The sequence below is a fragment of the Chaetomium strumarium genome (assembly GCF_033439665.1).
Source record: "Chaetomium strumarium strain CBS 333.67 chromosome Unknown B0T15scaffold_6, whole genome shotgun sequence".
Lineage (NCBI taxonomy): Eukaryota > Fungi > Ascomycota > Sordariomycetes > Sordariales > Chaetomiaceae > Chaetomium > Chaetomium strumarium.
In genome coordinates, this window is record NW_026944434.1 from 3,105,359 (window position 1) to 3,131,433 (window position 26,075).

A 26,075-nucleotide genomic window follows, 5' to 3' on the forward strand; every position below is an offset into this window, starting at 1 on the left:
AGATGCTACATGGCATGAGCCATGAGGTGTCCTCAGCCTGCTCCGGCAAGGCAGTCTCGAAGGCCCACGCGATGCATATAACTGCCTCTATGGGCGTTCTTGGATAGTCCAAAGTCGTTGTCCCCTCGACCCGTCCGTCAGACTACTACTGCATTTTGGTGAAGCACGTCATGTTGACCTCTGTCCCAATTTCGCTCCTCGTTAGCGCCGCTGTCTTCAATGTGGCTCTCGGTGCAGCAGTAGGTCGCGTCGTTGCCCGCGATGGGTCAAAACCCAGCCTCAGCTTTGACCCCAACACTACCGGCTGGTGCACCTGGTGGGCCGATCTAAATGAGCCTACGGCCTGCTCCACGCTACTTCCCGACAACAACATCACGCTGGAACAGTTTCGGAGATGGGTGAGGACCCGCTGTCGTGTCTGGCAAGTACTAGTATTGGAAACAATGTGCTGATACTACACCAGAATCCATCCGTCCCCGAGACCTGTGGGACGCTTCCAGCGGGCCACTCGTACTGCGTTGAGGCGTTCTACGAACCTGTCCCGTCGTCTACGTCGACCATAACCACAACCACTGCCCGGATTACCAGCAGCACAACGACTCCACCACCCACCACGACCACCTTGCCCGGAAATGGTGTGACAACGCCAGCGCCGATCCAGGCCGGCATGGTTGGGAACTGCAACAAGTTCCATTTCGTCGAGAAAGACCAGAACTGCGCAACCATTGCCGCCCTATATTCCATCTCGACGGGGCAGTTCAGCCAGTGGAATCCCGCCGTCAAAAGCGACTGCTCCGGTCTCTGGGCGTCAACAGTAGGTGTCTTCTATCCACAGCTAGGTAACGGTACCTTTGGATTGCTGACCTTCTCCACCCACTCAAAGTATGCCTGCGTCGGCGTTCTTGGAGGCAGTCCGGCGCCGTCCACGACGCTCCCCGCCAACGGCATTGCGACGCCGTCGCCGACGCACCCAGGCATGATGGTTAGCAACTGTAACAAGTTCACCAAAGTCAACCCGGGCGATAGCTGCGACGGCATCGCTTTCTTCAACGGGCCCATCTCGACCGAGGACTTCGTCCTGTGGAACACAGGTGTGGGCGGACGGGAGTGCCGCACCCTACAGGCCGATACGTACGTGTGCGTCGGCCTTATCCCGGGAGGCACGCCAACGCAGCCAGGAAACGGCATTGCAACGCCGGCGCCGGCGCACCCAGGCATGGTGGGCAACTGCAACAAGTTCTACAAGGTCAACGCCGGCGATTCGTGTGACAGCATCGCCTTCTGGAACGGTGTGCCGGGGACGGAATGGGTGATCCGCTGGAATGCCGGCGTGGGATCCGACTGCCGGACCCTGCAGGCAAACACGTACGCCTGCATCGGTGTCATTGGGGGCACGCCCACGCAGCCCGGGAACGGCATCGCCACGCCCACGCCTATCCTGCCCGGCATGGTGGACTACTGCAAGAAGTTCACCAAGGTCAACCCGGGAGACACCTGCGATATCATCTCCTTCTTCAACGGTCCAATCTCAACCGCTGACTTCATCAAGTGGAACCCGGGGGTCGGAGGACAGGAGTGCCGTGGATTGCAGGCGGGGACCTATGTATGTATTGGTGTATAAGAGGGTACGGCACTGTACCGCCAAAGAGGGTCATCAGCCGAGGCCTACTCAGACATTAATCGGAGTGATGATCCCTGAATGTTGTAGCCCGAGAGTGACCAAAGTGAACCGCTCTGGGTACTGGTAGATTATAGCTCTAAAGCTAGGTGGGACTCCGTCGGCATGTCAATTGATTACCACCTTATTGGACAAGAGTACAGTACAACCTAAGGTACGTGAAGTATCCGTACATAGGAGGATTGAGCTTTCGAACTCGCGAGTGTGGGATGAATGGACTGGTGATGCATATCTTGGTGTTATGCGTGGAAGCTAAAGCACAACCACAGGTGGCTGGCTGGAACTAATCTTAAGGAGGGAAGCCCCAACCCCCACGCGGAAAATATGAGCTACCTCATGATTACCCCTCTCGGTAACAGGTAGACCCGGGGTATTTTTCCTTCATAGCCTTCAGGACATTCACGATACAGTCCTCCTTGCGGTAGACCGTCAGGTCGGGCCAGCCATGCCGCCGATATATGTCCAGAAGCATCGCCATCATACCGTCTTCACCGTGGTACTCGCCCTCTGCCACGTTCCGCACCGAGTAATGGCTGATTGGGACCCAATGGAGTTTCCTGAACTGGTCTTTGAGCACTTCGAAGAAGTCCTGGATCGCCCATGCAGGTGCGGAGCTGCGCCAGTCTGCCTCCTCTTCAGACCGTTCCTGAGCCTCTTCCTCCACGTCGATCTTATCGATCATGTTTACCGTCCACTCCCCATTCTCAATCCGAGTGGAACAATTTCCCCAGTGGATAATCCCAAGCTTGGTATCGAGTAGGAAGACGTAGCTAGCTCGCTTGGTCGTAATATCGCCCCAGACCCACAACATGGGGCGGGTATATGTCGTAAAAGTCACCCTCGGTGTACAGGCGCAGTGTTCTACCAGGGTCCTCGTCGTTAGGGTCACGGATAGATAAGAGGTCCGGCCAGTTGATGAAGACATGGCCAGGGGTAGGCTCTGCAGCGTGATCCCAGAGACCGGAGGGGTACTGGATGTATGGCAGGCGGGCGAGCAAGGCCAAGACTTCATCCGACTTTCCAAAGGACCGCAACACGGCGGGGTCAGCGTTGACAATCTCGGGCCAGCCCCCGGCCGGCGGGTAGGCGACCTGGGACTCATCGAGATACATCTTGGTAAGGAAGGTGTAGAAGTCGGCCACGGCTGCGATTGTTGTCTCCCGGGAGTAGCTGATGTCTTCAAACTCCATGTTGAGAGTAAATCTGGCGTTTGTGGTCTCGGAGAGTTGCGGGGGAGACGGATGAGAAGAAGAAGGAAGAAAGGGAAGCTTGATGTAACCTTATCTAGTGTAACCAATAACCCAATGTCGCAAGGAGTGAACCGGGCAGGGCGCTCCAAAGCGCTGGGATTATGCAAGCCGGGCACTCTCCGAGCACCGGATCCACACCTCGCTGTATATAGCGCATGGCTCCCAGCCATTTTTCTCTCCCTTTCTCCTTTGCATAGGGGGGAACCCAACACACTCTCTTCCGCATGCCTCAATCCACGCTCTCTGTGCTGTGACACCCAACCAATGGGGAATCAATGACATCGGGAACATCCAGCAGCGCGTATGCGAGGAACTTACTCGGTCATCGTTTTCGGTGCCTCTTTAGCCTAGAATATTGCATGGATTCCTGAAGTTCTTTGGGGTTGGAGCGTGTTCATTGACTTCACTCCAGGGAAGATATGCGTTTTCGTCGCCATCGCGGCAATTATAATCTCCTCACCCCCTCAACACATTCCGCTTGATAGACAGGTGCAAAGAATATGTCGAATTCGTCCAAAAGATGCCAATGGCCCAGTTCGGAACCTTCAATATGGTAGATGGGAGCTGGACTATGCTCCTTTCTCATCATCAAGGCCGCAAGCAAGTCCCGCGGTCTCTTCAATCCTTTCACCACTTAATTAGTGCGTGGTCCCAGTTTCAAGCTATATTGAATACAAACGTCTTCGGCAGCGTTCTCGTGGCCAGTAGGTTCCTCGACTCCCGGAATTTTTATCCGGTGAAAGAAGACACTTATGAATTAGACAAGCCCGAAAATCTCCAACCGTCCTATGCTGCCGGCAAGATTGCTTCTTCTTCTTTTTTGCAACACCTTACCCAGTGGGAACCGTCTGTCTGTCCCTCTGTTCAGAATCTATGCGCCACGGTGTCCTTCTGGCCGGCAGGTCTAACCCAAGCGATGGCGATTTTCCAGAACCCCTTCTGTTATGTCCGCCCCAAGCTGACCTGATTGTTATGGTGGTTCCTCCTACTTTGATTTCCGTTGGGCATCTACTCTAGATGCGTCTTTCTTGCATGGACAAATTCTTTAGTCATATTGAGACGTGGACGGACTGGCGGAGCGCGAAACCCAGTTCCAGGAGCTTTGATACTTGAAGATTGTACATACTTCAAGGTACTGATTACGTTGATACCACAAGCTCGTTGAGCTGATTCGGGGGAAGAATGCGAAAAGCATTCAGTAAGGCTATGCCCGCACTCACCATCACATAGGTATGTACTAAGACGTATTTGGTGGGAGCATCATCAAGAGCAGAGGAGTCTCGCAAGTAATGTATCCTGAGAGTGATAGCTAGGACGGGGCCCTGTTTTACAACCTTACACTAACGCGGGCTCTTATAAAAGGAGACCTGAGCAAACGGACCATCGTCTGTCGGACATTGAAGCTCTCGACGCGTTGCTGTGTGTGGCCGAATCTCTCGGTGGGTGAAGCCGTGATGCCAAGAGTTCATCTGCGGAATGGACAGCTGCTTACTACACAGAATGCCGAGCGGCCCAGTCAGGAATGAGTGCTCGTATAAGTCGACCACCCCTCATTCCGCCCACCCCCCATTCCGCCCACTTTGTAGGTCCACACCGCTTTTTCAACCCAACCACTTCAACTTACCATAACTCACTCAATCTCTGGCCAAACGGCCTTTTTTTTGTATCAAACTGATTGCCAGTTCAAGATGGCTTACTCGGAGCAAGATATACAAGATGCAGTTGAGCAATACCGTCTTGGGCGCCAGTCATTGCGAAGCATCTGTAGTGAGTTCGGCATCCCACGCTCTAATTACTATTCGCGACCGCCTTCGTGGTACTCAGACCCATTCAACTGCGGCCGAACCGCAACAGACACTTAGCCGAGTACAAGAAGATCATCTTACGCGATGGGTCTTAGCCCAGGTCGCTCTAGGTGTCCCACCAACCCATGCGCAGATCCGGGAGTTCGCCAGCCGGGTTCTACAGGCCCAAGGAGCACCCGAAAAGACTATCGGGAAGAGCTGGATCAACCGGTTTATCCGAAGGAACCCGGTCCTCCGTACCCAGCGAGGCCGTAAGATCGACTCAGCCCGTATCAATGGCGCTACTGACTCGGTTATCCGCAGCTGGTTCCCACTCCTGAAAATCCCAGCCATCAAGGACATCTTACCGGCTAACCGCTGGAACTTTGATGAATTCGGCCTTATGGAAGGTCAGGGTATCAACGGCTTGGTAGTTGGAAGTGCCCATACACGCGCAGTGCAACGGAAAGTCCCTGGTTCGCGTGCGTGGACCTCCTTCTTAGAGTGCGTCTCTGCAACAGGGGTATCACTCCCACCAGCTGTTATTTTCAAGGGCAAGAGTGTTCAACAGCAGTGGTTTCCTATCGCCAAGGACGAACTAAAGGACTGGCTATTCACTGCAACTGAAAAAGGCTGGGTAAATAGGGTGGTTGCGTTGGAATGGCTGCAACGGGTCTTCATCCCCCGGACCCAGCCGCAAGATCCTACCCAGAAGCGTCTGTTGATACTGGACGGCCACGATAGCCATACAAGCACTGAGTTTATATGGGAGTGCTTCAGCAACAATATCCAACTACTCTTTTTACCAGCCCACACCTCCCACGTCCTCCAGCCGTTGGATTTATCAGTATTCTCCCCCCTGAAGCACACCTACCGCAAGCTCCTCAACCAGTTAACCAGCTGGTCAGAAACTACGGCATTAGGCAAGCAGTTGATATTGCGGTGCCTCGTCAAGGCTCGCAGGGAGGCAATTACAGCTCATAATATCAAAGCTGGGTGGAAGGCATCCGGGTTGTGGCCTCTTAGTATGGCGAAACCACTGATAAGCCCTCTTTTGTTGGAAAATTCGAACCAGGCGCTTGGAAAAGACAATCCACTACTACTACCACAGACCCCGGCATCTAGGCTACCTAGCCAGACCACAACTATGGCTCAGGAGGTCGAATTCCAGACACCACGCAAGAAAGTAGACCTTCGCGGTCACCTAACCAACCTGGCTATCCGGCGGCAAGATCTTTCTACACGACGGCTTTTATTCAGGAAGGTTGAGAAGGCATTTGACGAGAAGGACTTCCAATTGGCTCAATTGCAACAGGAAAACGAGGCTCTGAAGGTTCAGTTAGAGGCAGCCCGGCCGTCGAGAAGAAAGAGGGTGGTCCCGGATCCGAACAAGCAGTTCGCTTCCATTGAACAGGTCCACCGGGCTCAAATTAAGGCTGGCCGTATTAAAGAGTCTGGCATTGAAGAGAGCAGGCCAGAAAGCCCCGAATCAGATGCTTCCTGTATTGTGGTGGGTTGAACAGACTGTAATAGATGGTGTTGAAGAAGATGGGTGGTTTAGACGCCAAGACTTACAAAGTGGGCGGAATGGGGGGTGGTCGACTTACGTAACACAGCATATGATATACCTACGTATCTGAGCCCTCTTCGTCATCGCCAAGGACGCATTGCAGATCAGAAACATCTACTGAGGTGACTTGACGTCGCAGTCGGCAGGCGGACGAACACTGGGCCCGATGGGTGAGGGTGAAACAGAGAGATGAGCGAATAAATATCTTTTCAGCCACAGCTCCCCCCAGCAAATCACGGCGGAGGTCCGGAATCCCGAATTCCGACGCGCGAAGTTTTACGACCCGTCGCCGTTCCCGTAACCCGGTTTTGCAGTGCCTCGGCTCGTATTTTGTATGGCCCCGTGTGCTTGGCCGAACCCTTTGATTTGTGGAGATGGAACTTGGGACGCGCATGAGTCGGAAGGTTGAAATGCCCAGCGGAGTGGCTGGACAAGGGGTTGAGCAGAATATAAAGGGCCTGTCCTGCGGCTAGAGACGCTAGAACTTCCCGAGAAAGGTGGCAGAAATTCCAGAAGCCTCAAGGGTCGACAAACGGTAAATCCTTTTGTGAGCGCCAAAATGACCGTTACGACAAGGCCAATACCAGGGCCCACGGGCTACCCGCTGGTGGGAAATGCGCTTCACGTCGACCTGGGGATGCCGCTGCGGTCGTGGCAGGGCTGGGCGGAGGAGTACGGTGCGCTGACCCATGTCTCTTCCTTATGTACAAGGGCATAACGTATCTTATAAGCGAGCGAGACATATAAGCGAGCGAGACACTCTCCACCACTCTATAACAACTATCCTCAATTGCAACACAACAACACTAGGAACCAACTACAATTACATCAGAGACAGCTGAATCAGACCCTTCTGCAACCTCCTGGCACGTACAGGCATTATGGCCAGGCTTGCCGCACACACCACAGCACCGAACCTTCGTATAAGCCCCCCCTGCACCACCACTATCCTGCTCCTTTTCTTGCACCACCTCCCCAACCACGGCCTTCTGGTCCAGTTGATCCTTTGCATCTTGTACTGCAAGCGATCCTCTAAGCTATACGCGTGTTCTTTTGGCTCTCCGGCGCTTGCTTAGCGCCTCGTTAGCCTTGCGGAGCAAAGACACCTCTGCCTGAAGGAGGGCCACCTGGTACATTATAGCTATCGTACCCTTGGTAAGCTAGTCCATAGCAGCCAATATCGAAGTTAGGGAGCTATTTTGATGGTTGGCAATATAAGTCTTGATGAGCGTTGACTGCGAGTTGGCTTCTCGAGGGTTATATAGCGTCTAGAATACCTAAGGTTATAATATACTAGCCTGCAAGTTCAGGGGCGTTAGTATACGGAGCTTTATATCCAGCTTAGATAGTACCTTCTCTTAATCGTACGGTATAAGGCCAGCACCTGCAAAGCCACCTTGGATATTCTTCCCCGTTATCGAGGGGAAGAAGGCCTTGCGGAAGCTACAGAGGAACTCGAGCTTGCTTACGTAGTTAATATATACGCGTATCAAGTCCTTAACCTAGCGACCGTACGCCTGCTTTAGTGGCCCAAAGCAGCTAATATCGAGTAGCTGGAGGAGGTGCGAGGAATGCGGAGGTATACAAAGCGTGATAATATTGTTCTGCTGGCAATAGAGCTCGAATTCGGTCGAGTAGTAGCTGTTGTGGCCGTCGAGGATCAACAGCCGGTACTTGCCCTTTGCCTAGGGCGCTGTATAGTAGTCGAAGTGCTTGATCCAATCCAGGCCTACGGCATTAGTTGTCCAGCCGTTGTCGGTAGTTGCAATACGCCAGTTGGCTAGGAGGTTGTACTCGGTATACCAGTTAGCGAGATAGTACTATGCGGCCAAGATGATAAACGGAGGGATGGCCCAGCTAAGAGCATTGACTCCCTAGATCACCGTTGCCCACTCGCGGTTGCCAGGCTGGGCCAGCTTTACCTTACTATAGCCATCAGAGGTTGTAACCACCATGCCCATAAAGATAATGCCCATTATAAACCCAGTCTCGTCGAAGTTATAGATATTGTCATCTATAATACTATACTTGGCCTTGGTATTCCGTACAAGTGCAAACCACTCGCCAATGACCTCTAGATCCTTGTACTTAGCCCTCTGGTAGTCGTATCGATACGACCAACGTATACGGAGGGCTGGCTGGCGTTTGACGAAGTTATAGGCCCAGAGCTTGCCGACAGAGGGCGCGTCGCGTATATATAGCAGTTGGTTGGCCATATCTTCTATACCACGGAGTCTTGGTAGAAAAGCTCGCTCGGATAACTCAATTATATACTGAATAAGAGCCTTCTCTTCTAGATCGGTAAGCTTCCGCGAGTTAGCTGGAAGATCGTGTCGTATAGCTCGGCCGGTACGTCGGTGGCCGAGGGTTGAAACTAGTACGTTATAGAGCTTGGCCGCGGCTCGGAGGCTCAGTTTCGTGTCATTTTGAAGAGCTTGAAGGGCCAAGATTACCCTAGCTTCCTTTGAAGCGGAAGACATTCTTGGTTATAGGAAAAACGCGCTGTTGGGGGTGGTTGAAGAAGGACGCATCGTGCCAAGAACTTAGTGTCTCGCTCGCTTATATGTCTCGCTCGCTTATAAGATACGTTAGCTGACTTCCATCAGGAGAAATCTATCGCCCCTTCCTTCGGGCGAAATAGTCGTTGTGGTGAGTTGTCCATCGTAGCTCTTCTCTGTGTGATAGGACTGAGTCGGCTACGGGAAACAGAGCTCGCAGCGGTTGATCCATGAACTCTGCGACGAGAAGCGGTTCCGGAAGCCCGTCATGGGCGGGCTGGCCCAGGTTCGGAACGGCGTCGACGACGGGCTGTTCACAGCACGCGGACCCGAGCCCAACTGGGGCATTGCGCACCGGATCTTGATGCCGGCCTTTGGCCCGGCGTCGATCTAGGGCATGTTCGACGAGATGCACGAGATCGCGTCGCAGCTGGCGCTCAAGTGGGCGAGGCACGGCCCGGACGCGCCTATTATGGTCACGGACGACTTCACGCGGCTGACGCTCGACACGCTTGCGCTATGCACCATGGGCTTCCGCTTCAACTCGTACTACCACGACGAGCTACACCCGTTCATCTCGGCTATAGGCCGCTTCCTGACCGAGTCGGGCTCGCGGTCGCTGCGGCCGAGTCTGGCTGCGCTCTTCTACCGCCAGGCGAACGTCTAATACTGGGACGACATCGAGCTGATGCGTTAGATAGCTTAGGGTGTGCTCGACTCTTGGCGAAAGCACCCGTCCAACTGCAGAGATCTGCTGTCGGCTATGCTCGACGGTGTGGATCCGAAGACGGGCCAGAAGCTGAGCGATGCGTCTATTATCGACAACCTGATCACCTTCCTTATCGCGGGCTACGAGACCACGTTAGGCCTGCTGAGCTTTGCCTTCTACTAGCTGCTCAAGCACCTGGAAGCGTACTGCAAGGCGTAGGATGAGGTGGACAGGGTGGTAGGCACGGGCGCTATTTGGCCGCAGCACCTCAAGAAGCTGCTGTACATCGAAGCCATCCTACGCGAGACCCTGCGGCTCTGCCCGACGATCCCGCTGATCGGGAAGCAGGCCAGGGAAGACGAGATCATCGGCGGCCAGTACGTGATTCCCAAAGACCAGACCTGTATACTCCTGTTCGCCTAGTCGCACCTAGACCCGGCCGTGTACGGCGAGACGGCGCAGGCGTTTGTGCCGGAGCGCATGCTGGATGAGAACTTTGAGCGCCTGACTAGAGAGTACCCCGACTGCTGGAAGCCGTTTGGCAGCGGTATGCGGGCGTGCATCGGGCGGCCGTTTGCGTGGCAGGAGGTGGTGCTTGTCATGGCCATGCTGCTGCAGAACTTTGACTTTGCGCTGCACGACGCCGGCTACGAGCTGTAGATCAAGCAGACGCTTACCATCAAGCCCAAGGACTTCTATATGTGGGTTAGTCTGCGGCACGGATAGACGGCCACCGAGCTGGAGCACCGTTTGAACGGGGGCCTTGCCTCGACGCTGCAGCCGATGACGATGCCGATTTATGCCAAGCCGACATCCCGCCAGCTATCCCCTGCGGCGGCCAAGTCCTGGGCTCAGGTAGATGCAAAGCCTATAAGCATCTTCTATGGATCCAATATGGGCACCTGCGAGAGCCTCGCCCACCGTCTCGCCATGGATGCGGCGTTGCATGGCTTCGCCGCTACTGTGATCGAGCCACTGGACATAGCCACCGAGAAGCTGCCCACCGACCGGCCTGTGGTTGTTATTACGGCGTTCTACGAGGGACAGCCGCTGGACAATGCGGCCGCGTTCTGCGGCTGGCTGCAGCGCTGCAAGGCCGACGAACTGCACAACGTCCCCTTCGCCGTCTTCGGCTGTGGATACCACGATTGGAACCAGACCTTCCACCGGATTCCCAAACTCGTCGACAGCACTATGGAAGCCTGGGGCGGCTCGCGCATCTGCGAGATGAGGCTGACGGACGTGGCGGAGGGCGATATATTTACCGATTTCGAGCAGTGGGAGGACGATGTGTTCTGGCCGGCCATCGAGGCCAAGTACGGGTCCGCACTAGGTGCTGCTGTGGTCTATGGGGAAGACCCCGGTGACTCGAGTCTCGAGGTCCGCTTTTCTACGTCCCGGTCGTCGACTCTTCGTTAGGACGTTAGGGAGGCTATGGTGGTTGTCGAGAGGGTTCTGACGTGGAAGTAGCCCGGGCCGAAGTCGTCGCGGGCGATGCTGTTGCAGAAGCTGGCGGCAGCGCTCTGCATGCGGGCGTTCTCGGTGGTTTCGCCGCTGTCGTAGCCGTCGACCACGTTCTCCGCCGGGTCGCCCGTCTCCACGGGCGACGGGATCGCTGACGCGGACGTGGTGGTGGTGGTAGTGGTGGTGCTGCTCACGATGGTGGGGCCGCCGGCCGGGCACGTCACGGCCAGGTCGTCCAGGTTCTCGTCGTCGTCGCCCGGGTCGGAGTCGTCGTCGCCCGCCCCCGTGCACTTGTCGTCGCCGTAGTCGCCTGCCCGTCGTTGCCTAGGTAGCTGATGGACGGCCACCGCGGCGTCGACGCCGCCACGGGCGTGAACTCGGCGAACCCCTGCGCGGCCCGCTTGCCCTTCTTGGCGCCGCCGGCGCTGCCGTCCGCCGTGATGGTCACCACCTCCAGCACCCACTCGGAGATGGTCAGGGGCGCCCGGTCGCGGTGCTGGTCTACGTGCCGTCGCTGACCGTCATCAGCGGGTAGTTGATGGTGCTGGTAGTGCCCGTGTAAGGCGGCAGCTGAATCAGGCAGGACGGGAGGCATGTAAAGCTGGGCTCGTCTATGTCCTAGATCTTGGGGTCGATCTAGACCAGCTCGTTGAAGTTGGTGGTGCCGTTGCTGCCGACGTCTAGCAGCGTGACCTGCGACTAGAAGGGGTGCTGCTCGCCGTTCATGTTATCGGCGGCCAGGATCCCTTCGCCGTCCATGACGGCCATGTACTTTGCGCCGATGGTAATCAGGTTCTCGGTGCGCACGCTGGCGAAGTTGTTCTCCAGCTTCATCAGGACCTTCTGGCACTCCTGACCGTCGATGCACGTCTGTGCGTACGTCGAGAACCACGTGTAGATACCCGCCGCCGCGATAAAGATGTTTTGGGATCCCGTGATGATGGTCGACCACGACTCGTCGCACCCGTTGAACTCGTCGCCTACCGCGCACGTGTAATCTGGGTCGCCGGGGAAGTCGCCGACCACGGCCTCGAAAGGCGTGGGAGGCGGCGGCGTAGGCTGGAAGTACGGCGACTCCGTCTGCAGCATGCCGGCGAAGATGTTGGCAGCGCCGTGGAAGTTGTACTAGTAGAACACGGCGTGCTCGGATGCCGTGGCGTACAGCCTTGAGTCCCGTATTATTAGCAAAAGCGATCCATCCTCTTTAAGCTACTACTAGTAGTAAGTACTAATAAGAAGCAGAGCAACCTGAACTTACCAAGTAGCACGCGTGCTCTCAATCAAGAAACCACGCGCGATGTAGATGGAACACTGCTCTATATCATTGGTCGAGTCATCAAGAAGAGGATCATCGATCATGTGGTCGGCGCCCTAAAGCCACACGTTCTCGAAGTAGCCGGACGCCAGCGATGTAAGGCGCATCATCAGCGAAGCAGCGCTGCAGCCGGCGTTCGTGCCCGAGGTCGAGGGCGGGCACTCGGTTGGCGTGAGCCGGGAGCCGGTGGCGCCTCCGATACGGGCGTGGCAGTCCTATATGCCAGCCGACCCCTGCGAGGCCGCCTGGATGTTCCACTCAATCAGGATCAGGCCGGCCGTGGCGCCGCGGGTCGTGAACAGAATGTCTTGGATCTCCACGTCGCCGACGCTGCCGACCGTGCCGACCTATATCAGCACCTGGGGGTTGCTTGCGTCCTCGAAGTAGGCGCCCGAAGCCACCAGCTGCGACCACGTCTCGCCCACGATTATGGTGCCCGGGGGGATCACGATGGTGGAGGTGAGGATGTACGAGCCGGCATAGATAAAGAGGATCTTGCCCTGGCTGGCATATAGCGCAGCCTGGAACGCGGAGGTATCGTCGGTAGACCCATCACCGGTGACGCCCATGTCCTTGATGTGCACAAAGTCCCAGACACCCTTGTCCTCGTACTGCGGCTTGGCACGCTCAAAGTACGCGCCATCGGCATCGAGCAGGGTCGAGTGCCGGCGGTAGTCGCCGACCTTGCCGCCCGCGGTGGTGGTGCCCTCGTACGTCGGGCCGAGCGTCCACTCGGTGATGGTACCACCCGCGGACCCGTCCAGCCAGACCTCGCCGGCCGTGTCCTGGACGGCAGCCGCGACGCCGGACAGCTTGACGTTCTCGAGAATCACGCTGGTGCTCCCCGTGCCGGGGACCTCGTTTGGCGGGGCGATCTGCAGCGCGGCGGTGGCCACGCTGGTGAAGGACGAGTCCAGCACGCTGATGGAGCCGATGTTGCCGGAGCCGTCGTCCGAGATCAACTTGAAGCCGATGCCGACGTTCGCCATGGTCACGCTCTTCCACACCCAGCCCCAGTCCTAGATGACGTGCACGCCGATACCACAGCCGTTAAAGGTAAGACGTTGAGCTGTGAATTGTTGAGATCCGCCATAGAGACCGATAGCACCGCCCGTAAAGGTCACGTCCGAGATCTGGCCGCCGGAGCCATTCTCGGCGTACATGCCGATCTGGTTGGTGGCGGCGTCAGTCGAGGCGATCAACTCCACGTTCTGCATGCTGGTGGCCTGCGCGACCTGGTAGTGCAGGCACGAGATATTGGCGCCGGCGCCCGTGATGTCGATGACGATGTTGCGGATCTGGCGGTAGAAGTTGGTCGTGTTGATGTAGTACTCCTCGGCGCCCCCCTGACCGCCAGTGTACTCGTCCGTGGACAGGACGCCCAAGCCGACAAAGTCGGCCGAGGCCACCAGCGTGGGGCGGTCGTTGGCGTCGCCGATGACCTGCGTGCCGAAGGGCATGGGCACCGTGCTGGAGATGAGGTAGTGGCCTGGCGGGAAGTACACGATGGCGTTCTTGGTGGTGGAGCCGTTGCACTTCTCGCCGCAGCGCTTGCCGTCCGTCATAGCGTGGTTGATGGCCTCGGTATCGTCCGTCACGCCGTCGCCCACCGCGCCGTAGTCGAGCACGTTGCGGAACACCACGTACGACGCGTCGTCACCCCACGGAACCGTGCCCTTCCGGGCCAGGTTCTACATCTAGTACGTGCCCGTGGCGGCTGCGGCGCGCTTGGTGACGTTTCCGTACTTCGCGACGCCGTTGGCCTCGGCCACGAGCGCCGCCGCCTTGGCGATCTCGGGAGTAATCTGCAGCAGCGGCGTGACGCCGGCGTTAAGGGAAGAGTTACCGGCTGCCAGTGTCTTGGTGTTCCTGGCGCCCAGGGCAAGGCCGTACACGTTGCGGAGGGGCCGAGCAAAGCGCGCGCCGTTGCGCTTAGCCGCCTCGGTCTTGGCCTGGGCGACGATGCTGCGCGCCTTCTCAATGTCCGAGGAGCTGGCTCGCTTGAGCAGCGGCGTGACGACGTGCGCGGGGATGCTCCGGGGAACAGGGGCCGGCTTGGGCTTCGGGACGACGGCGGCCTTCTTCGCCGGGGCGGGCTCGGTGTAGCGCTTGACGCGCGTCACGTTGGAGAAGTCCTCATACTCCTCGTCCTCGTCGTCCCAGCGGAAGTGGGGGTCCATGTTCTGCAGCTCGACGGGTGTCTGGGACGCCATGGCCCAGTCAACGTGGGACGTGTTGGCCGAGATCTGGTGCTCGTGGCCGTGACCGGCGTCCATGAGGGCACAGAGCTCCTCGAAGCTGAGGTCCCACAGCGTGCGGCCCTGCGGGTCGGCCGTCGAGTTCCACCCCTTGACGTCCCGCTTGCTAAAGCCCTGGTTGACGGGGCTCGACTTGTCGACGGTATCGGCGTTGCCGACGGCGACGTACGTCCACACGCGGGCCGCCACGCCGTCCTGCCGGTTGTCCAGGTAGAACTTGAAGAAGGCCACCGAGTCCTTGTTAGAGAAGCCCTTGACCTTCAGCTTGGTGGTGATGACCCTCTTCAGGTCGCTTCAAAGTCTGTTGTGCGCTGTGGCTTGCCCTAGGAACATGAAAGGTCAGTTCAGCCGCGTTCGGAGAGTATGTAAGTCGTGTTGGGAAACGACGAGAGAAGCAGCACTTACAGTCCTGCTCCGCCTTGGCTCCGGCGTTGCAGCGCATGGCAGCGCAGCGGGTGTTGGCCGGCTGGTCGTGGTCCTCCCTATCACCACCTTCGACCCAGGAAGCGGGAGGGAACTCGTCGCAGGTGTAGCGAATATTGGAGTACTTGTCGACCAGGCCATTACTGCCGCGGTGGTGCTTGATGAGGTTGGTCACGGTGCTGCTGTCCTCCAGCTCGCGGAAGTACCATTCCTTGTCATGACGTATGGGAAGCCGCTGGTCAGGCTCGGGGCACTTGTGTGTGTTACTCTAGGAGCCTGGGCAGCTCGCGAGACTACGGGCCTTCCCCCGGCCCCGGGCCCCCCTGCCGCTGAAGTCGAAGGCAAAGGTGCTAGCGGGGAGCTCGGGGCTACGGGGGTGCAGTCTCCGACCCCTGGAGGTTTCTATGAACTAGTACATGTTCTTGCAGATGTCCCTCATGTAGGCGCAGTTGTATACGAGAACCACCAGGTAGTCCGGGCCAATGTCTATCACCTCCTATGGTTGATCGGTCATAGTTGGCTGCCTTCGAGCCCTAGTGGTCAGTGGAAACGCTCTAGCAGCCGCCCCTGAGAGAGTCTGGGAACTTACCAGAAGTACTTGCCCATGGACTTGACGAAGGCATAGTCCTGCTGGTACTGAGCGAGTGTAGTATAGCGACGCAGGTCCAGGGCGAAGAACGCCGTTAGGAAGAGAACGAAACGTAAAAGAGCCATAGTGATAGCAATAAAGAGCGTAAGAACAAGGCACAGCGAGGAACAGAGTCCTTTCCTCCCGGTTGCCGTTGCGTTGCGCAACAAGCATCACCATATGAATATAGCCGCTCGTGGGTAGTATATAACTCTCTCGGTTAGAAGCCGTGCCTAGGCCCGATGGACTGAGGGCTTGGGGACCTGGGGTTCGCGTCCCTCCCCTCAGTTCTCTCCCCTATGTAGATGCCTATGTTGTTGGCTTTGCAGCATCGAGGCCGAGGTCGCAGACGTGCCGGAGTGTGACTATGATGCTCTAGGGGCCTACTATAGTATGGTGCCAAAGTTTCGTCCCCTGTTGACATTTCCCTGGATAATGTGTGCTTAGTGGTCAGAGCTAGCTTTAGCGGGAGGACAAAAAGTCCTTATATGCAGGATATTATTAGCCCCTGCTTATTCCCAAGTCTAGACGAACATGTTAGTTGAGCAAATGTAACTAGAGGAAATGAGCATGAAATAGTAAATGTAATATAGGCTATATATAGGCTATAATTAGATGGTGAGCAGGAAAACTCGAGGTTGATAGAACAAATATAATATATATGTAAGATATATACTATAAACGCGTTTTGAGGGGCTATTGTTATCTAAGTCCAGTAGAGCCCAATTTTGCACCTTATAATTATATAAAGAGTATCGCCGAAGTTGTTAGGCCCTATTATAGAAGGTATAATATAGGCGTGGATCTAGTATTTAACTAGGTCTAGGTTTCTCTAGCACTAGACCTCTCTATCCGTCTTTGTGACGAAACCACAGGCAGTCCTGCCTCTGAAAGGGTTCGCCGATCGAAGGTATCTGCTGGTCGGACTATAGGTCTCGGTAAAGCCAAAAGGTTCACAACAATGCAAGTCGCAATGTCTTCACAGTAATATAGGGCTACCTTACTGCTTGTATTGCTCACTGGAGAACTCCTAGAGTCCTCTGGAACGAGTGACTATATACTAGCTATCTTCTTGGGTGCTTAGTGCTTCGATTCGGATGAGCACCCAGGTGCTTATCGTAATATGCCCCTAATTACTCTGATCGCTTATATCTTGCAGAGTGCTCAGCGACATTGGCACCTTAACACCTTTGCCTGTCTCTGACTGGTCCGCCTAGTTGTCCAAATGATTGGCTCGGGACGCCCCCGCGTCCCTATATACGGCCGTCTGCCCTGTAGCCTGCCGTTGGTTAATTCGTAACACGATGCCCCTCCTCTAGGGTCGACGCCCCAACGACTAAGTTCCTGAAATAACCAATAGTCCTGGCTATCCTCCTTATATCTTGCCCTAGTAGGTTCTTCCCTTCTATATCGTCGTTATTATACCTGACTATATAGAGAAAAAGAAACGAACGAGTTCTGACCGTCGTCGCGATCAGGTGCGCTTCCTTATGTGGACCGATATTATTATGCCTTCTTATACTTATTGCCACGAGAAGAAACTAGAGTGTATTGCTTATAAGCGTTACGAACGTTGCCTTTCTTATGTCAAGGCAGGTCGTTCCAATTGCGATATCTATAGTGTAGATTGTAAGTCTGCTGCTTTTCTTGCTCCTATACTTGCTGACTTCTATAGTGTGTCCTTTTATTAAGGAAAAAGAGCGTCTTAATGCCGAGTGTCGGGCTACGATTAGCAAATTGCTTCGTTTGGAGCAACAGTTGCAGGCGTTGGAGGAGAGGGCTCGTACGGCCTTCCGTTGAGAGTCTTGTTTGTTGGACGAGGAGGAGAAGGAGGAGTTGGAGCAGGCTTCCCTAGCCGCTCTGCTTTCGGATGGCACGGCAGTAGCGTCTTTAGGTACTGCCGCTTTATCTTCTTTGTCGGATTTCCTTGCTCTGGGTCCTGCTTCATTAGATCACTTGGATCCTAACTGGTTGTCGGACGTTCCTATAGACTGGAGTATTGTTGGGGGAGGTCCCTTGTTCCTGGCTCTACAGGGTTCTGGTGGCGGGAGCCCTCCGGTTTCTCAAGGTAGTGGGGGTTTGTAGCCGATGGTGGCTAGGTCTTAGTCGTGCCTGCTGTACGAGTGTTGTCTATAGTATTGCTGCCTGCAGCTGCTCTTTCCTGCTTGGGGTTCTTAATCTGGTTCTTGCTGCCTGTTTTCCAACAAATGAAATGGCTTAGTGGTATAGCTTGGTTATTACACCTGAGTATATGCTCTAGGGGATTATAGGTTCGAATCCTACCTATGCCTTGTCTCTATATGAATGGCTTTACTATAGGGTAAGGCGACTTATATGGAGATTTTTGCGCCTTCCTTCTAGTCAGTCTGGGTTCTGCCGGTAGAATTATCTTAGTTTTTCTATATAGTTAAGGTGTTCTGCCGGTTCCTATAAGTTGTCTTCTAGTCCGAAGTCGAGCCATTTAATCAAGTACTCTAGCCTTCCGTTGGCTATTTGCGAATCTAAGATCTCCTTAATGTCCTATTCTTCTTCTTTATCCTTAGCTTCAATGTCTTTTATAACCTATATATTCTTAGGTGCTAGTTCGAGAAGCGAGATATAGAAGACGTTAGTATATAACTTTATCGTTAATAGTAACAAAAGTCGATAGTTGGATATCGAAATTTTTGCGTCGATTTTGAACAGTCTAATCTTCCTAAAGTCGAGTTTCTGGCTTAGCTGTTTTATTTTCAAATTTCAGGAAATAAGGTAGATTATATCTCCTCTCTTAAGGCGAGATCCCTCGAGCCAATACTTGTTATAATACTCCTTTATCCTAAGTCTAACGAACTCGAGTTCTTCTTGTAGTATTGTATATAGTATATATATCTTTTCTACCTTGACTTTTGCCCTAGGTACTATAATATCTAGTCCCTGGCGTAAATCCGCTTTATAACCAAAGTTCGCGAAGAATAGAGTAACCTTGGTTGTCTCTGTTAGTATTATATTGTATATAAGCTATGCCACTAGCAATAGATCGACCTAGTTGTCTTACTGGAAGTTGACAAACATTCTAAGATATTGTTCGACGATCTAGTTGAGCCTTTCTATCTGGCTATCTGTCTACGGGTAGTATACTATTGAAAGCTTGCTCTTTATACCCAAACATTTTATAAGCGCTTGCTAAAACTTTGATACGAACTTGGTGTCTCGATCTATAATCTATTCTTCTGGCCATCTATAAACTGCTATAATATACCGATAGATTATATCTATAAGTTGCTCTACTGACTATGATTCTTTATATAGGAAGAAGTAGCTCTATTTAGTAAGTCGGTCAACTATAGTAAGGATGCTATTATACTTTGTTCCTATAGTCGAGTCCTTAGAAAGCGGTAGTTTGGTAATAAAATCTATCGTCACCGAACTCTATAGTTGTTCTGCAACTGGCAATGGCTCTAAAAGCCTATATAGTTTGTATTATACCGACTTGCTTCGATTGCAGAGGTTATATTCTTATATAATATTCTTGACTCTAGTGTTAAGTCCTGGGAAGTCGTAGTATTACCGAACCTTGGCGACTGTTTTAGCGATTCCTATATATCCTCCGAGCTTCGACTTATGGATTGTCTTGATCAGTTCTGTTTGATCCTATAGTGCGATATAGGCCTTGCCATTATACTATAATGCTCTATCTCTCCAAGAGATGCCTGCCTTTTCGTCTGTATTATTCTACTTCTGGTTCTAGAAGTCTTTTCCTAGCTGTTCTTCCCTAAAGACTATATAATATTCTTCAAACGGTTGTAGAGGTTGTATACTGGGATCTTTATCCTATTATAGAAGCATATCGTTATCGAGATCTTCTATCGGTTGGGGAGTATACTATAGGGAACCGTCTGGCTATTATTGAAGTAATAGTAGCAAGGCTTCTGGTTGGCTATTCCTAAAGTGATCTGGCCTTCTGCTTAATGCATCTGCTCGTGCGTTTTCCGAGCCTTTCTTATAATTGATTTTAAAGTTGAACTCCAAAAGGAATTCCGCCTATTGAGTCTATTGTCCATTTAATACCTTGGTAGTAGTAAAGTACCGCAAGTTCTTATAGTCTATATAGACCTGAACTTTATAGGTTATACTACTGAGGTATGGCCTTTATTCTTGAAAAGCTTCGATAATGGCTAGCAATTCCTTATTGTAGATAGGGTAGTTGAGCTATAGTCCTTCGAGCTTTTTCGAAAAGAATATAACTGGATGTAACTTCCTATATTCGTTACGCTAACTAAGTTGTCCCCCGATTATATAGTCCGATATATCGGTTTCAACCTTAAATGGCTTCTATAGGTCTAGCAACTAGAGTACTAGGTCGGCGATAATTATATTGTGGATCTTCTGAAATACTTGTTTATACTCAGCTTCCTACCGGAACTCGATGTCTTTCTTCGTAAGTTCGTATAATAGTTGTATAAGGTCGCTAAAGTTCTTAACAAACATTCGGTAGAAGTTGGCGAATCCGATAAATTCTTGTACTTCTATTATCGTTATTAATTATAGCTACTTCTTGATTGCTTTAATCTTTGCTAGCTCTATCCTAATTCTACTAGGCGAGATTTTATATCCAAGAAACATTGTTTTTATAATATAGAATTCGCTCTTGTCCTTATTAACTAATAACTTATACTTATAGAGTATATCTAGCACTGCCTTTATATGCTTTTTATATTCCTCGAGTATTTTAGAGAAGATAAGGATATTATCTAGATAATAGACTGCGAATCGGTCGAGGAATAGGCGGATTATATAGTCAACGACCGCCTAGAAGGTTGCTAGTACGTTCGTTAATCCAAAGGGCATTATAAGGTACTTATAATGGCCGTAAGGAGTACGAAACACTATCTTCCACTTATCCCCTTCCTTAATGCAAATATAGGTATATACTATTGGAAGGTCGAGGCAAGTAAAGTAACAGGCGCCTGCTAACTAGTCTCGAAGCCGCAAGATAAGTAGCAAGGGGTACCGGTTCTTTACTATCTCTTTGTTTAGCTATCGGTAGTCTATATATATCCGAAGCTTCCTATCCTTCTTTAGAACGAATAGGACTAAGTAGCCCGCTAGTAATGTCGATAGTCTAATATACCCTATCTTAAGATTCTCCTTAAAATATCTCCTTAACTTAGTATCTTGCTTTTCGTTAGTATAATATACCTTAAAGAATTTCAACTAGGCTCCTACCTTGAGTTTGATTTTGTAATCCTAAGGTCTATAGTCTAGTAGCCCTTTAAGATGCTTCGCTTCGAACGCTAGATGTCCCTAGTATTCTGCTAGGATCTTACCTACTTCTATATTCTTCTCGGTACTCCGGTAATATAAGAACTTGTCTCCGGCCGTAATACTAGCTGCTTCCCTCTAGGTAACCTAATCCTGGAATTCGAATTCTCCGGTCTTGTCGATTGAGATAATAGCGATTTCGATATCGTCTATGTCTCTCTAAGCTATACGAGGGCGTCGTCGCAAGTGGCGTTGTTTCTGGCCTGGTCTTGCCAACTCTCGCTATTCCTTCTAGTGACTGCCGCCTCTTCCTAAGTCCGTAATGCTCTGCTTGGCATTGTCCGTCTCCTACGGTGGATCTATAGGGGCCGCCTTCTAGGGCGATCTTCCCTGCTGCGATCCGTCGTCTGCGCTTCCTATCTAGTTGGTCGGATACGGCCTCTATTCTCAAGGTTATAGGTAGCTACCTCCCTTCTAACTAATATCTAGGTTATAATCCCGATACTATAGGCGTCCTAGAATTATATCCTTCCTAGGCCCTATTTTAACAATATTAAATACTACCTTAGTGGTTTTCCCTTCTATTGTGATCTTAAGTGGTTCTGTTTCCTATCAGACCTATTAGGTATCGAATGGTCCTTTAACAATATATTGTTTCTTCTTGACCCTCTACGGGATCCTAAGTCGATTGACAAGTATTGGTGAGATAAGATCGACCTAAGATCTGCCATCTACTAATACCAATATTTGGAATCCTTTCTAGTATACTATAACCTAGATTCTATTATCGGGTTTGTCGTTCTAAATCGCAGCGGCTTCTTTTTCGCTTGCTAGGAGGTTATAGATCCTTTTCCTTGCGTGGTTCTTCCTGCACCTGCAGATCTATTATCGTTATAATAGGTTTAGTAGTTTTCGGGCCCCTTAGAGGGCCCTAAGCCGTTTCCTAACTCCGTCTGAGCATCTGGATAGGCGTCCCTATCCTCCTAACCTCTTGGTCACCGTCCTACGGTCCAAGTCTCAGGAGTTCTTTGAACAATTATCGAGTCTCGTTGGCTCTCTTTTCTTCCTATCGCCGTTCGCAAGGTGTCATCTATCTTTGCGTATGTATCTTACGTTTGTGTCACGAATTAAGCCAACAGGACAGCTGCAGGTGGGACAACCCGACGGGTGGCGCAGGGCGCACCCGAACCAATCATTTAGGACCAATGAGAAGGAGCTCTAAGGTGCTCTAGAGAGCAGACGAGAGCTTCAGGAGCTAAGCCAATCAACGCGAGGAAATGGAAGCTCTCGATGGAGTCAACAGAGCACCGAGCTCTAGGGAGCTCTATAGAGCACATGAGAGCACCCAAAGATAGCCAGTATATAGTCACTCGTTCTGGAGGACTCTGGGAGTTCTCCAGTGAGCAATACAAGCAATAGCCCACACCTATTGTGCAGACATTGCGACAAGCATTGTTGTGAACCCTTTGGCTTCACCGAGACCTACAGTCCGACCAGCAGATACCTTCGACCGGCGAACCCTTTCAGAGGCAGGACTGCCTGTGGTTTCGTCACAGTTTGTAATGTTCTTAGAGCTTCGCTTATATATAGATTAAGTAATCCTTGCTCTTATATTATCGAGTGCTATTGGGCTACTGCTAATAGTCTTCTGGCTAGGTTCTTTGCGGTATTACCCTGATTCTATTGTATATGTTGGTCCTCTCGACCTTCTATAGGAACTAGTCGGCGCCGGTCCCTGCATGTCACGAACCAACCATATAGCAAGACCCGGTGGGGCACGACGGAAACAGGCAGAACCAATCAGCAGGGGTAAAAGCCGCAGGCGGCCGCATAAGGACGACCTGGGTAGCTCAGGGTCGCCGGCGAGCGAGAGCGATCATGATAGACTTGGGTAGCCGCCTACCCAAGGCGATCGAGGGTAGACCACGGTAGCCGTCGAACGACGGCGAGCCAACAGGATCGGCTAGGTATATAGTCATTCGTTCTGGAGGACTCTGGGAGTTCTCCAGTGAGCAATATTACAAGCAATAGCCCATACCTATTGTGCAGACATTGCGGCAAGCATTGTTGTGAACCTTTTAGCTTCACCGAGACCTACAGTCTGACCAGCAGTTACCTTCGACCGGCGAACCCTTTCAGAGGCAGGACTGCCTGTGGTTTCGTCACACTGCATCCTAAACCTATAGGACTAGTCAAGGTTCTCTATTTCGGTCGGTAGGCCTATCGGGCCAAAAGTCGTTGTCAAATTTTAATCGAAAATAGTATCGACATTTGTATACGATATATTAGAACCATAGAACGTAGATATAGTTATATCGCTAAGGTTGGAGTCGGAGTACGTCTCGTTCGTAGGGTTCGTAGCATAGGCCGAATCTAATCCAGATGTATACCGTATTGCTATCCCCAACGCTGTTATATAGCTTCTTATTCTAAAAAGTATCCCAATCTTATAGTTCCTGTCCCTTGAGTCTTCGCTAGTTCTAGGCCTTCTGGTATTCAGCCTCGGGGTTCTTGATTCCACTATTTCTCCTATCCTGGCCTTGGCCCTATGCCGGCCTATCCTATAAGTTCAAGTACTGTTCTTCCTAGACCCTGACTAACTTGGCCTTAATGAATTCCAGCTGGCTTATAGCCTGTGCTTTTTCTTCTGTAAGCCTTTGGGTAACCGTCTGTCACGAGGGCCGTCGTTCAAGGCCAGGGTCAAGCCTCTGGTGGTAAACTGACTGCATTGCAAGAATATTGAACTTGCAGGAGGAAAGGAATCCTCGAAGACTGCAAGGTGCGAAGAAGTCTAAATACAGGATGTGGAGCATGTGCCCAGATGTGGAATGTGGGGCACCAACCAGGTTGACCAATCAATGGCCTGTGCCATGGTACGGTGGGTTCCACCGTCACAACCCCCCCCGGAACAGAAGACTCGCCTCGAGTCTTCCAATACAGCCGAATCCACCAAGTACATCATCCACACATACTAATCAATCGTACAAATCGCCGTTGTCATCGCCAGAGTCCTCCTCCAGAGCCTTCTTCATCGACCGGGGCTCAGGGACCATACCATACCTCGGCATATCCATAGCTGCAATGTCCACCGTGTTCAAATCCATCGGTTCACCCTTGTTGTGATTGGCATTGAAGGGCTTGGGGTTACCGGAACCGTGGTAACGTGTGTTGAGCTTCTGGAGCATTGCGACAAAGCCGTTGTAATCGTCGGGTACGATGACCTGGGCATCGAGCCGGGAGCGGGCTGATTTGTTCAAGCCACGACGAAGCATAGCGATCTTGGTATTGTCGGGCCATGTGTTCGCCTTAGCCGCGTAAAGTAGCCGTTCGAACCGGGCCAGGAAAACCGGAAGCGAATCGTCGTCGGCTTGTTTTAAGGCTTGTAGTTTGTCTTCGGCATCGCGCACTGCTTCGTGTCTTCGGCAACGGCCAACTGCGGTGTAACGAGCGCCTGAACCTTGCTATCAAGACGACCGTACACATAGAAAAACTGGGCTTCCGGAGCTCCTATAGCTTGACCGTCGATACGGAGCTTGGCTTGAATAGCCGGAAACCAGGTATCCCAATGGTAGGTGCCAGAGAATTTGTCGGGGTCGGGGAGGCTCGGCTTGGGCTTGCGGGCCGACTTGGTCCTCAAGTCGGTAAGCTCCTTTGTCAAGGCTTGAATCTGGGCTTCGTGGTTCTGAATAACCTGCTGCATGTGCTGAAGGGGGTCCATCTTGCAGGTCGGTTGTTGTTCGTGTTCGTTGTTGAATGCAGGTGCGAGAAAAAGAGGGCTCTTGCAATTCGGGATTCAGCCGGTCGGTCCACACACTTCTAATTACCACACAACCCATATGCAGGGAAAGAAGGTCGGAAACTGCCGCGCTTGCAATGAATACCGAAGACCCTTGAAGAAATGGCACTTCCAATTACCACCGTAACCCTTTAGTGCCAGGGAAGGAAGGCCCGAAGTGATGAATAAGGTGAAAAAATTCCGGGTGCCGACGGGGGGCTCTAGGTGCAGGCTCCGTAGTTGTTCGAATACGTGGTCAGGCCTCCGCTAAGACGATGTACTACGTGCTCGGTCGACTAGGCACGGGTCGGTTCGGAAGGTCGTAGCCGTTACGATGAATTGCCTGGCTAGGTACGCAATCCAAAGGAAGTTCAATATTGTCACGAGGGCCGTCGTTCAAGGCCAGGGTCAAGCCTCTGGTGGTAAACTGACTGCATTGCAAGAATATTGAACTTGCAGGAGGAAAGGAATCCTCGAAGACTGCAAGGTGCGAAGAAGTCTAAATACAGGATGTGGAGCATGTGCCCAGATGTGGAATGTGGGGCACCAACCAGGTTGACCAATCAATGGCCTGTGCCATGGTACGGTGGGTTCCACCGTCACACCGTCCGAAGCTTAGCTTGCTCCTCCTTAGCTTCCTAAAGGTGCTAAGGAAGAAAGATAGGGTTCGGGCTAATAGGTTTGTCGCTCGATTGCCGTATCCTCCATTGACCTTCTTCGTTCTAAGTTATAGTCAGGGTTCAAAAGTCTGTCACACCCCACATCAAAATCCCCCGCCACCCGTTTTCTAGGTCACTACAACTATCAACATATCTCTACATAACGCAACACCACCAATATTCCTAGCAAAATAGATATATACAGATAGAAGCCCTGGTTATAGCCATCAATATTTTGTATACCAACCCTAGCTTTCTAGACTACAGCCAATCGCCGGGGTATTGAGTCAATGAGACTGTCAATTTGAGCCTAGTTAATTGCCCACTAACATGCCCGAAGACATCGAGTAAACTTAGCCATATCTAGCTGGCTTTTCTTGAGTAACTAGACATCTGGATATAACTGCTTCATCCTCCGTTTTAATAGAGCCTATATATGCTCGATTGGATTAAGATCTGGGCTGTAGGCTGGCCAGTCGGGTAGGACCTCGATCATGTGCTTCATCAGCCACTCGGTCGAGGATATAGATGTATGTACTCGGGCATTATCCTGCTAGAAGTGCCGAGTACCATCGTAAATTAGAAGAAGACCCTTTTCCAATGCCTGCTGATAACTCCAAGAGCTATATCCTCCTTTTTGCGGTGGTTGGTAGTCACGTTCCATGACAATAAGGTCGGTCCTCCCCCCTTTCCAAATGCTACCCCAAATCATAATCGAAATCGTACCTTTGCCGTAGCTCTGGAGGTTGACGAAGCTCTTATCCCATTTTTAAGAAGGGAACCGGAAGACCCAAGTTATTGGGTTACTCGAATTATTTTAGCA

General features: G+C 52.2%; 4 protein-coding genes and 1 non-coding gene across 5 annotated transcripts; 3 read left to right on the plus strand and 2 right to left on the minus strand.

Moving 5' to 3' along the window:
* Window positions 1-65: 65 nt before the first annotated feature.
* Window positions 66-1,848, plus strand: B0T15DRAFT_283482 (uncharacterized protein). Its single transcript, XM_062863611.1, has 3 exons — window positions 66-398; window positions 464-814; window positions 884-1,848. The coding sequence occupies exons 1-3, from the start codon at window positions 171-173 to the stop codon at window positions 1,619-1,621; spliced, it is 1,317 nt and encodes a 438-aa protein (XP_062719543.1). The 5' UTR covers window positions 66-170; the 3' UTR covers window positions 1,622-1,848.
* A 170-nt stretch (window positions 1,849-2,018) lies between these two features.
* Window positions 2,019-2,868, minus strand: B0T15DRAFT_569234 (uncharacterized protein; the record flags this gene model as incomplete). Its single annotated transcript, XM_062870800.1, has 2 exons — window positions 2,019-2,456; window positions 2,488-2,868. The coding sequence occupies 2 exons, from the start codon at window positions 2,866-2,868 to the stop codon at window positions 2,019-2,021; spliced, it is 819 nt and encodes a 272-aa protein (XP_062719544.1).
* Window positions 2,869-9,177: 6,309 nt separating this feature from the next.
* B0T15DRAFT_561060 (cytochrome P450) lies at window positions 9,178-11,259 on the plus strand (the record flags this gene model as incomplete). The annotated part of the gene is made up of 7 exons (XM_062870551.1): window positions 9,178-9,441; window positions 9,511-9,641; window positions 9,723-9,870; window positions 9,913-10,080; window positions 10,150-10,194; window positions 10,270-10,869; window positions 11,053-11,259. 7 exons carry the CDS (start codon window positions 9,178-9,180, stop codon window positions 11,257-11,259), a joined length of 1,563 nt encoding a protein of 520 aa, XP_062719545.1.
* Window positions 11,260-11,454: 195 nt separating this feature from the next.
* Window positions 11,455-15,663, minus strand: B0T15DRAFT_487092 (pectate lyase superfamily protein-domain-containing protein; the record flags this gene model as incomplete). The annotated part of the gene is made up of 12 exons (XM_062866409.1): window positions 11,455-11,554; window positions 11,654-12,078; window positions 12,167-12,168; window positions 12,202-12,206; window positions 12,335-12,391; window positions 12,500-12,615; window positions 12,670-13,287; window positions 13,393-13,959; window positions 14,005-14,808; window positions 14,858-15,215; window positions 15,366-15,445; window positions 15,565-15,663. 12 exons carry the CDS (start codon window positions 15,661-15,663, stop codon window positions 11,455-11,457), a joined length of 3,231 nt encoding a protein of 1,076 aa, XP_062719546.1.
* Window positions 15,664-17,791: 2,128 nt separating this feature from the next.
* On the plus strand, window positions 17,792-17,868 carry B0T15DRAFT_t184. The gene has a single exon. It is a non-coding gene; the product is annotated as a tRNA-Tyr (tRNA).
* Window positions 17,869-26,075: the final 8,207 nt, after the last annotated feature.

What these genes read in the sequence shown, in the direction of transcription:
- B0T15DRAFT_283482 (XM_062863611.1), top strand. Translation starts at nt 171, where the DNA reads ATGTTGACCTCTGTCCCAATTTCGCTCCTCGTTAGCGCCGCTGTCTTC. An exon ending in TGGAACAGTTTCGGAGATGG is followed by an intron (nt 399 to 463) that starts GTGAGGACCCGC and finishes ATACTACACCAG; the next exon opens with AATCCATCCGTCCCCGAGAC. An exon ending in CCGGTCTCTGGGCGTCAACA is followed by an intron (nt 815 to 883) that starts GTAGGTGTCTTC and finishes ACCCACTCAAAG; the next exon opens with TATGCCTGCGTCGGCGTTCT.